Raw genomic sequence first — 12,265 nt, 5'->3', positions numbered from 1 at the left:
AATTTATGAATAATATTTCTAATATTTTCATTTAAGATGGGTAACTTTTAGCTCTTCTTGTTAAGTCTCACTGGAAAATGTTTATTTTTTTTCTTAATCTCTTCAAATCACATAATTGAGGTATCCTCTAGCATGAGCCCTGGGTTGCAGTTAAAGTAAACGCATCATTTTGAGAGTCTTGAAAATCAATATACAGCGAATCATTACAGAATGCTTCTTATTGATCCTGAAAAACTTGATTGCATACATTTTCATGAGAGTTTTTTGTTTTCTTTCTTTTCCTAAACTGAGTGTGGAAACATAAGAAAATGCAATTGGTACAGGTTGGGCAACAGAAAAATGTCAGTTGAAAGTTCTACTGGAAAGCATTTGGTTAAATTATGAAATATGCAATGCTCTCAAAATGAGCTGTGCTAGAAAAAGAACAATGGAATTCAGAGCACAATAACACAGTGGACAGATATGGCTTCTTTTCATATGCAGGTAGCATTGTATTTTGGTGACTGTTTGAACAGTCCTCTATTGCCTATTTAGATGCCCTAGAATAGCTACCCATCAATTTCTGTAGAAGGGCTTTGCTCTACCATTGGAGGTATTTCAACATCAGCTTAAACTCTAGTTTGCTGTACATTGGTAAAGGACTTTCATTCCATTCTGAAAATGCAAGTATATTTTGTAAATTACCAGAGGAAGGTAAACTGTCATTATTTTCAACTACTGTGCCTCTTTCATGCCTGTTTCAGGTACTATTTTCCTGAGGAGACTCACTTTAACTGGGAAAATTGTGATGTACTAGGAAATGCTCCAAATGATGCTAGAAATGTTCAGGATCCCTTCCCTAGCTCTTTGCAATAAGATTTATGAAGTTTTTTTTTCTTCTTCTAGAGTAGTTTTTCAAGAGAAAAAGAATCCCATACCAAAATGCCAGAATGCCTATATTGTACACGAGATAATATAATACTAAGAGAGGCAGGTGCATATGTGAGGGAAAATAGTGCACTCGTACTAATGTTCTGAAAAGGATGCTTCAGGAAATAAGCCCATCTAAATATAACTCATATCATCTCGAAGATCTATTTGAAAGAATAAATCCTCTCCTTCTGATGGATGTTCAGCCATGTGAGCTTATCATAAACATTCATCTCTGAGAAATTCCTTTATAACTAACACAAATACTCATGAAAAGTGAAGAAAGGAAAATGTTACTTCATTGTCCATGTTAAAGTTGTGCTTACAATTTTCAATTTCATTGGAACTGAGTTTTTCCTGGATTCTTTGTGAAAACTTGTTATGTTCGGTGTTGGCATAATGTATATGAGAAAGCAGATATTCTCCACCTCAAAGATGTTTAAGTATAGTGAAAACAAAAAAAAAAGGGAATTCTGTTTGTTTAAGAAACAATATGTAGAAATTTAAATATCTTGTATGCCATTGGATTTGCAGTCCTTTGAGGTGAATTGCCCTATGTAAACATAACTCTGTAGTTGTGATGTGGAAATGAGTAGAAAAGAAAAGTGAACTGTGTCTCTCCTCTTACTAGTGAATAGTATTGACTATTTGGTAGAGAAAAGTTAGTTAGCTCTTTTAAATATGTATACAGATGTACACAAATATATGTATGCATATGCAGTAACCCATTACCATCATAGTAATACATAGTGCAATGTTTTGTTATTAGAATTGGACTTTTCATGTATTTCTGTGTGTGAGTTAAACTGTGAAAGAATTTATAATCAGGATATTAAAAAATGTGTTACAGTGATTTGCTTTATTTTTGTTTGCAGGCAATCATATGTATTTATCTGTGATTTGTGTTGTGGAGAGATTTAAAAGATTACCCCTTTAAAATGTCTGAAATTCATAGAGCTAGGAGAGCAAGTACAAATTCTACTGCACAATGCAAACAGTGACTCTACTTTTGTAATTGCAAAGGTTGGAACTAAAAAGAGGAGGAAGGGAAAGATGATAGAATCAACATCTTTTCTTGAATAACTGGCCTGTGCGTGCCAGTGGTTTGCAGATGAATTCCTTGGTTTCCAGAGTTCGGGTTGGATGTCAGGGAAAAATTGAGGAGTGGTACTGCATCGGCACAGGCTGTCCGGGAAGATGGTAGAGTCACCATTCCTGGAGTGCTCATGTAACATGGAGATATGGTTCTTAGGGATATGGTTAGTGGGCATGGCAGAGATGGTATGGGGTTGAACTTGGGGATCTTAGAGATTTCTTCCAACCTTCATGGTTCTAAGATTCTATCACAGCTCTGGCATTGGTTGTTTTACATGTTTCTAGTTTTTGTGGTTAGCAGCCTTTCTGGAAGGAGGTGAATGCCAACACCCCCAGCCTGGAGGGCTCTGCTGCTGATCTTGCTCCAGGCACCAGTCTAATGTAATGAAGTATAGCCAGGTAGAGCAGGCATGCCTGCTAGCTTGCGGGCTTTCTCTGTGTTATTTTGTATGTTTGGGCCAGTGCAAAGCTGTTTCTGGAAAAACTCCAATGATTCCTGGACTGAAAGTCCCGACTATGGATATGCTTGTCATAATGGTGTATGTCACTGTAGAAAAACTATCTTGGTTCTTATGCAACTGATTTATTTATTTTATTAAGTTATTATAAACCTCTCTCTGCTCAGTAGGAATTTGCTTAGTTTGTTTTTCTTACATTCAAAATGCTGTACAATTATTTTATTAGATCCTATGAGTATCCTTAATTGAAGTACTTCTTTAACATGAAAATTGAATATCAATAGAAACCCCTGTTGTGGAAAAGAATGACCTGATGATTGAAGTTACAGGACATAAATGTGCTGGTTTGTGTGGGCAAATCATCTGTCGAGTAGACCTGACAGTGTAACTGTGACATCTCCTATCACCAAATGTTGACTAGAGAAGGAGAGGTACAGTCATGCTGAAAAGCCATGAGGAAAGATGCAGGATTCGATAACATGATCATGCAGAGGGTTGAAACCATCTTCGAACCCAAGCCATTCTGTGATCATCTCTGCAATAGGAAAGAATTCAGCTGTGTTTCAAAGTCAAAAGATTATAGAAGGTGGGATTCTGTTGATTTAACTTTCTGGTCTTCTTTAGCCATAAAGTGAGGCTAGTACAATAAAAATACAGGCTTTGAGAAGAACATTTGTAAGACATTGGAAGTAAAAGAATGTACAAAGTATAAGTGAATGAATGCCAAAGGCTTGTAGCAGGGACAGGCTCTGTAGCTTCTTCCAGTACAGACTTTGGAAGAGAACTGAAAGAACTGATCAGTTTGGCTTGCTTTTCAGGTATAAGTATTCTGAAATTTTGAACACAAACCAAGCGAGCACCAGTGGGTTCCATGAGCAAGCATGTGTGCATAATGCATTGTAAAAATGTAACTTATTTCAAGTTATTTCAACTTATTTCATTTTCTAGTCAGGTTTGTGAAGTCTCACCAGGAAGATTTTGGAACTAAAAATATTTCCAAGAAAAAAAGGTTAAAGGACTGCTGGTCCTTTAAAAAATGCTCACATGTGAAATCCTGGATAGATAAGTTTTGGGGAGAGTTCAAAAAAGCTCTGGACAAATTGGGAAGGAATTCAGAAACTGTTTCCAAATCAATTTGCTCCAGAGTACTTGGTGGCATTTTCATTAGGTTAGCTGTCAATCTAGTAAATGGACTTCATTCCGGCAGAGAATAGGATATTCTTTTCTTATTATGAGAGAGAGACTTCTTTTAATAATAAAGAGTTGTTATTCTTTCAAGAAGACTTTTGTTTGCAAAGTCTTATTGAAAACTTCCTGCATAATCAGCAAACTTATAAACCTTCAAAAGTATTGGTGTTTTATTTTAATATTGATTTTTTTTTTCCCTTGATTGGTGTAAGAAGTCAATCTCAGCTTTGAAATGTTATTGATTAAACATTCCTGCATAAAATGTGAGAATGTTCTATGCCATTCTGACTGTAAGAACAGAACTCAAATCTGTAGGAACTGATCTGGACCTGGCAAAACTCCTTCCCATCTTCTGTTCCTTTTTGTTTTTATGGTTCTGGTAACCTTGGACCCATGCAAGAAGTGTCATGGCATTTCAATCTAGATCTCAAGATATACAGATCAATGTTGGCATAGGGTAACAATATGAAAAGTATTTGGAGATGATTGTTGTGCAGTAGCTTGGATGATGTGCTGCCTGTCAAGTAGAAATCATACAACAAATGAAGTTTCTAGGATAAAGCATTACACTCAGATTGTAGTGTTATCAGATGAGAATGGGAAATATTTTTATTTTGTTTATTAGCAGTAGTATTTGAAAGCAAGACATGGGAAAAATGCTTCCTTGGTGGCAGTCTCCCCTAAATCTCTTAGACTTCCCTCATTTTGTAGTGTGACATGCTGAGAAATCTGATATCTAGGCAGAGGTGTTTATTTTCTCCTGTTAATAAAGGTTCAAGCTGACTGGTTTTCCTAGCCTCCTGTATAGATTTACTGCTGTAGGTAGTCAAGAAATCAGGTTAATGTGTGCTGTACCTGTGCTGTGAATCATTCAATGCATGTATAGCCATCTTATTCAATAAGAGGAAATTTAAGTTTGCAGAACTGTGCTACGATTGCTGCCCAAACAGGCAAATAACTCAGTACAGATGAAAGACCAGTTATGAAATGATAATCCATTATTTCACAAGAAGCACAGAAATATGAGTTTGGAAATTTTTTTTTTCTCCTTTACACTTCTCTTTCTTCCCCCCATTTAAACATTGATGGAAGAGAAAATTTTATTTAAGTTGTTCATTGTTATCAAGCACTGTTCTTTGTTACTAACAGGTTGCTCTTTGTTAGTAGCAGGTTGCTCTGCTACTAACGCCGGTAGGCGTTGAGATGGATCTTGCATATATCCACAGAAGGAGACTCTGTAGCCTCTCTGGGCATCCTGTTCTGGTGCTTCATCACCCTTACCATAAAGAAGTCTTCCCATATTTTTGTATGGAACTTCCTGTGTTCAAGTTTTAGGCCACTGCTCCTTATTGTGTCACTACGCAGCACCAAGAGCCTGGCCTCATCCATTTGCCTCCCACCTCCCTTTAAATATTCAAAAACATGAACATTAAACAATCCTTTCTATAAAACTTATGGAAAATGCAGTGCGTTTAGTAGTTATCTGTTTGCAGTATCTGATCTTTGTAATTTCCTGATTTTCTAAACTGACTCTTATGAAGTTTTGTCTGTATTAACTGTTGGTTTAATTTTCCTTTTCTTTCTTTTTTTTTTCAATATCCAGCAAAATGCCTCAGCAGAGAAAGAGAGTCTGCACGTGGCCTCAAGAAAGGAGGAAAACCAGAGTGTGCAGGAGTGCGATTCTCAGGATGTAAGTTGAGTTCAATCAGGTTTTAATCTAGATGCTATGAAAACATCAAAACCTTAGGTGATTATCCATGTGATTTACTTAAGTGATGATGTAATAGTGAACACAGGCAATCTCATCCACAGTGGGGTAGGATCCACAGTTCTAGCTTGTGAAAGTATGGAAGATAGCATCAAAAATATCAATCACAGTAGTTCTTGAGTGAACTGCTGAGCACTTTCATCCACACACAACCATCTCCTATGGAGATGAGATGTGGCTTGCTGGTAGCAATCACAGCAATATGTCACAGTACAAGGAAAAGACTGGGGAGCAGATCCAGGTGATAGAGTGCCTAACAAATAAGCTAAATAAATTACACATTTATGTATACATTTATTGTTTTATTTATTTATTTCTTCATTATCTTTATTTCTTCTTTATTTATTTATTTATTATTTATTTTTTTTCTTCAGTTATAAACAGACTTCTCCTCTGCCACACGCTCTACAGGGGCAAAGATTAATAGCATACTATCACTATCTGCAAGAGTGCATAATTTGCTGTCAAAACTTTATGTCTAAAGAAACATTACATCTTCTTCATGTTTAAGGAAACATTACATCTCAAGATCTTACTAATAAAGGAGAAGAAAGAATAAAATCTAATGTTCTGAAGCTGGAACTAACTCCACTTGGATTATGAACACTATCACTTAGATAAAATTTCAGTCTTGAGAATCCATTTGAACTTTTCTTGTACTTTTAGCCTTATTTGTTTTTTTGTGTGTTTACCCGAAGTTTTGCAGCTGCTAAACATTCTTCCAGTTGTCTCAAATGTGTAAACGTACTGCAGGTTTTCTTCATGGCTTTATGCTTGTCCATTATAATTAACATAGTATACACTGGAATGAGTACAAATGAAATGCTGTTTACCGACAGGATAGGGACAGGCCAAATGAAATTAGCTCATTTAATTTAGACACTGCTGACATCTTTGCTGTCATGTACGACTTGTGATAGCCAGAATTGGGTAGAATATAGTATATAGCACATCTTGTTTCTTTCAAAACATATAGTCTGTCTAACACCATAAAATCTTAACTTCAGTTTCACTGTTAAAGATATATTTATTTTCTCTCTTCCCAGAATCATAGAATCATAGAATCACTAAGGCCAGAAAAGACCGCTAGAGATCCCCAAGTCCAAACCCAGCTCACCCACACCATGCTTACTGACCACGTCCCTCAGTGTCACATCTGGAACATCTCCAGGGACAGTGACTCCACCACCTCCCTGGGCAGCTTGTGCCAATGTGTGACCAATATAAATTTCCTGGGAGCCTTTTCTGATTCATAAAGACAACTTTGTCCTTTGTCTCTTTTTCATTTCAAATATTTCCTATATGTGTCATTTAAAGCTATCTTCTTGGTTGTGCTAAAACCCAACAAGTTATAAAATGTTTATTTGTTCTTTTCTCATCTTACATTTCTCACTGTGTCCTTGTAGAGTAACTGATGGGTAAAAGTGATAGTGCTTTTATTTACTGCCTTAATTTCCTGTAGTAAACAAACACTGCACATTCATTAATCATTCCATGACAAAGAATACTGAATATTGGACCAAAATTAATTCATGTTTCTAAGCAACCACAGCATTTACCTTCATTTTTCTCTGTCAGCTCTGTGTTCTTCCTTTTCTTTCCCAAGGAAGTAATGGGAGAGAATAAAGAAATCATTATCGTAACAGAATTCCAGTGATGAAAATCATTATAAAATTCTTGAAGTGATTTCAGTAATACTGCTCTGTTAAAATTCTTTAGCAGGTCTGATAAACAGTTTTCTGGAATAAAATGTAGACCTAACTTGCCTAATAACATTATTTCCATAGCAGAATGACATTGTAATAGTTCAGCTATTCTGTAAATATGTCAATGATTAAAGTTCAACTTCAAAAATTGGAAAAGTTGTATTATTTGGGGGAAAAAAGATGAAATATAAGAATTCAAAATATCCATTCAATTAGTTCAAGAAGCATCTGGGCAACACTTACAGATACATGGTCTGATTTTTGAGTGGTCCTTTGTGGAGCTAAGGTTTGGACGTGATGGTTTTTATAGGTCCCTTACAACTCAATATATTCTACGGTAAGTGCATACTTCTTTCAGTGGAGAGCTAAAATCTTGTGACCTAGCAAATTGCAGTCTGAGATAACAGCAATCTGCTATACGGACATGTAGACCATTGCCTTTTAGAAATGAAGAGATTGCCACATATACAGTAAAGAAAGAGGCCTGTATTATTATGCATGGATTAATAACAATTCAAATACCAAATAAATTGCAACATCTGATAGAATTTGTGTTGTATTAGAAAGCGTGATTTTGTTTCTCATATTCTCCTATTTCCATACGTGGAAATAGGAATTTGACAGAATTTATCACATTAGTAGAGATGGAAATATTTTCTTGATTTCCTGTCTACCTGTGATAAATGACATGATTACTTCAGAAACAAACACAACTCTTATTCAGCATTTAGATAGAATGGGATACCCTTGTAGTTGCATCATTTGCCAGTTTGCAGATGAAATTGAATAGTTTAATAGCCAAGGAAATGCTGAATTTTGATTGCCTTTTTGAAAAATCTTTTTAAATGAAGATGCACACTTAGCTGATCCACTATTATAATTTATACATCAAGCTGCAAAATTCTCCTACTCTGCTGTATAATTCACTAGCTAAACTGAAAACCATAACTTCTGAAATTTCGCATGCTTTAATGATTCAAGCTGCACATTTTATGACCTGAATTTCATATAAATATGTCTAGCTAATAAAATTGCATACTAAACTAATCAAGATGGAACAGTATTTCAACAATATGCCCAACCTCAGTTATCATATCTTCTTAAATTTCTCTCTTTGCTGTTGCATACACAAAATGACTTATTTAGAGGAAAAAAACAACAGTAATTACCTGTGATATCTGTATTGACAGGTTGGCAAGACATGTCTGGGGAATTACAGTAATTCAACATCTCGTTTGAAGACAGCAGAAACAGAGGCAAGCTTGCAGGTATTCAATTTCCAACAAATTGTTGGGTTTTTATTAAAAGCTCTTGCAAAGCATTAAGTTACTTGAAGTATTTCTACACATTCTATTCTAATGCTTTTGAGACAGAACTGCTTACTCAGTTCACAGACTCTCACTCTTCCACATTTCAGTTCATCTATTCATGATAGCTTTTGGCTATTAACAGTTTTCAAAACTGTTTCATACTTGACCTGGAGTAGCCTTGTAGTCAAATGGCTCAATTTAATATGGTCATATCCACAGCATTGGGAAGAGTAGGAGAATCTGCAATTATGCCAAGCTGTAATCAGTAATCCTACGAATGAAAAAGTCTTACATGAATTGTACACCTGTGCTTTTCATTTGAGAGACCAAAAGAAGCAAGTTTAAAAATATAAATAAAAAAAACTTAGTGTTGCATGGTTTTTTCCACTGTCAAAGGATGCTTGCACTGATGCTGCTTTCACCCTCAGCAGATGTTGCACAACCCTTCATGGACTAAACCTGAAGACAAAAAATCACCTGAAAAAAATGAGAAAAACTTTGAAGATTCTGTTAGCACAAAAGAAAAGAAACTGTAAATGCCACTAATGCACATTTACAAATGTTCATCACTTGCTTCCAACTTCACATTCTTTTTAGTCCATAGGCAGGAATAAACCAGATTTCTAAAGCATGCATTTTTCACTATTTTATGAACGTTTGTTAGCTAGTCAAGAATAGACCAGTTAGTACCTTTCAGCAATAATCCAAAAGGAATGTTTGAAGAAATGCTTTGTAATACAGTCCAGTTTTTGAACTATTATTATACCTGACTTAGTAATTATGTACTATAAATTAGTTTGTTAAAAAAGCCATTCCCAAATATTTTCTCAGTCTGATCTATTTAATGTACCTTTATGTCAGATTAGGTTTTAGATCAAGAAGTAAGGAACAGTGAATGCAGAAAAATATATGTTAAAAATCTACGTAAACCTAGTCAGAGTACAATGCAACTCATCAGAATAAATGTAAAGATGGGACAATAGGGCTCCATGTATACTTGACTTTGAGTAATACCATTTCACATCTGCTTACTTAATAAAATATCTTTGGTTGCTTTTTTTTCTAACTGCTGTCACTAATTGTATTTTGAGCCCTGAACTGTTGGCAGAAATGCAGAGTTCAAGGTCAGATGTAGGAAGAGTTGTTTTTAGGATCCAAGCAAAAAGTTTTTCAAATGAAACTGAGCTAAAATTTCTTAGTACCCTATATGGAAATCACTTCCATCCTTCATAGTTGCACTCACCTCAGCAATATAAATATATTGTAAACTGTGAAAGTACATTCTGACTACAGCAGATGACACTACAGGACACTACAGCAGAGAAAAGTGTTTTAGAGAAGAGAAGGCGTGTTCTATGATTCCTAGGGTTCTTCTGGTTTCTCATGGGTCATGTACCCTATTGCAAGGAATTTGAAAGCAGAAAGGAAAAGCAAGAATGTCATCGTTGCTGTGCATGTCATCATAAGTAGAATACATGTACCTCGTGATTGAGAGGGAAACATTTCAAGAACTAGTGTCTTAAGAGCAATTCACTGCCTAATAGAAAGCTTTAATGCTTTCCTTTTGCATATGAAGCGTTTTAAGCACCTGTAACTCCTAAGCTCCCTGTCTACATATAGCACTACATTGTAACAGTTCCTTGACTGAAAATAACATACTCATATTAGTTTGCTTTTCCTTGCTTCTGAATCAGAAACGCATTTCACTCTGATGTTTTGTACGTGCTTCCCTACTCTGAAGTGGATGTTGCAGAATGGTAGGTTTTCCAGCCAGGAGAAATCTCAAGAATTGTAAAAAGAAGCTCACAAGCTGACTAAATGATGGCAAAGTACTTCTCAGCAAAGTCAAACTAATGTCAACAAAAAGATTATCCATGTCAAGCATCAAAAGAAGTGAAATCCCAGATACAATAATAATCAGAACAGAGATGTGGGTTTTCACAGCTGATCTTGACCAGCATCATCAAATTGTACCCATCAAATTCAGCAAGCAAAAGTCTGTCACAGCAACAGTCTGCACCTAATTCCAAATATGTCAAAAACAGAACTTTTTATGCATGTGAAATTGAAATATCCAAGGTATGGACTGTGAAGAGGCCATTAAAGCTGTTTCAAGCATCTCTTTGGAAAGAATATATATCTTCAAGAGCACATCTCAGAGAAATGAGGTAAGCTGTCCTACTTGGCATTCATTTCCATTTCTGAGGAATTCAGCAGTTGTAGTTATTATAGCTGCGCTTTGCTGCTGTGTCAAGAGATATCTTGGGGTTGGTGCCAACAACATGAAAAATAAAGTGCCTTAAAAGTCAGTAACAGTCTAGCTTTTTATATTCGCGTGCCTGTATGCTTTCAGTTCTGTATGTCCCTTTTTCTAAGTGATTGTGAAGATCAAGTGAGACAGTCAAATGAAACAGTGTTGGTGGGGAGAATTAACCCTGATGTTTTGCTTTAAGCTTTGGAAATAAGTTATGTTCACTTCAAAGATTACAAAGATTACAAAGGCTACCTTTGTATAGGACATTGGTTGCTGCTCATTTTCAGTATAAGTTTGATGTCTTAGAAGTGATGCCAGAGGAGATCTTTACTTGTCATTGTACCAATTCCTTTTAGAACAATCCACATAATGATACAGAATGACGAAAAATAACGATGGATAAATTCTTCTTCTACCTGTATGTGGCATGAATATATTTCATGTAATTTGTTGGTATGGCTTAAAAAACACTGCTGTTCTGAGTTGTATGTTTCCCCTCAGTGAATCAGTGACCATTCCAGCCATCATTGTGGGTAGATGTACATCCCAGTGCTGGGATGTAAGTAAAACAGATCTTGGCATTTCTTCTGATTTGTGGCTATTAGACGTTACAAAGAACATGGTCATAAAGGAGCTTCAGCTTATACAATTTTAGTCACTGTTGTGCTTTGGTGTATTTAGAATACTTCAAAACTCTTTCTACAATCAGCTTTACAGAGAACTGTGTGTCTGGGCCTCCCCCCACTACAAGGATCCATCATTCCACAGAGCAGAATGTCTTAAGAAAGTGTTTTGCAATGCCATACAGTTGCCTGGCAACTAAGTCATGGACCATATCCTTCTCTTTAAAAATAAAGATTATTTATTAGGCTTAGCCATTAGATATTCCAAAATATAATGGTTAAAAGCAATTTCCAGTTGAAAAATTCACCATTTAAAACTTCTGTTTGAATTTTCCTTTTGCGTAATAGGGTTCATCTCTGAATTGATCTCTCTTTCTATCAATCTGTATGCATTTGTAAACATAAAAATGTGTATTAGATATTCATATTCATAAATTTATATACATATATATATTATACATATATATGATATATAGAGTCATGGAATCATCAGGGTTGGAAAAGACCTCCAAGATCATCCATTTCAATCATCAACCTATCACCACTGGTTCCCCACTAAACCGTACATATCATGTATGTATATATGAATGAGAGCATATATAAATAAAAACATCCTATAAGGTGTTACTTACCATTATAAAATTTGTAACTAAGAAGTGCTCGGTTTACCAAAAAGGCAAAGATCATGGAAATGCCTATATACAAAAATGATACAGTAAATTTTAGTAATTTTCTTGTGAAAAAAAGGAAAAATTCTAATTTAAAAGTGTTTAAGCCTATTTGTGTTTAAAAAGCATATTCTGTCACATTTCAGGTCATATTCTGTAGTTAAATGTGGTATGTCATTTTGTTAGACTTAGCATACATATTTTACAAGACTGTTTTAGTCATCAGGAAGCATAAATGTTTTAGAGCTTTCCCACTTAAGAAATAAGACAGTGAAGTCCAATGTTG

At 35.4% G+C, this 12,265-nt stretch overlaps 1 protein-coding gene across 4 annotated transcripts in view; it reads left to right on the top strand.

Moving 5' to 3' along the window:
• Positions 1-9,442, top strand: part of LOC122170479 (leucine zipper protein 2-like) — a 221,439-nt gene extending 211,997 nt beyond the window's left edge. For all 4 annotated transcript variants that reach the window (XM_042837342.1, XM_042837341.1, XM_042837339.1 and 1 more), the window contains 3 exons: positions 5,254-5,340; positions 8,315-8,392; positions 8,863-9,442. In XM_042837342.1, coding sequence (XP_042693276.1) covers positions 5,254-5,340; positions 8,315-8,392; positions 8,863-8,970 — 273 coding nt within the window. In that variant the 3' untranslated portion in view covers positions 8,971-9,442. The remainder of the gene's footprint in view (positions 1-5,253; positions 5,341-8,314; positions 8,393-8,862) is intronic.
• Positions 9,443-12,265: the final 2,823 nt, after the last annotated feature.

This window comes from Centrocercus urophasianus, unplaced genomic scaffold (genome assembly GCF_019232065.1).
Source record: "Centrocercus urophasianus isolate 14NV4802_14NV808 unplaced genomic scaffold, USGS_Curo_1.0 seq_7, whole genome shotgun sequence".
NCBI lineage: Eukaryota > Metazoa > Chordata > Aves > Galliformes > Phasianidae > Centrocercus > Centrocercus urophasianus.
This window is presented reverse-complemented; position numbering and strand designations above follow the sequence as displayed.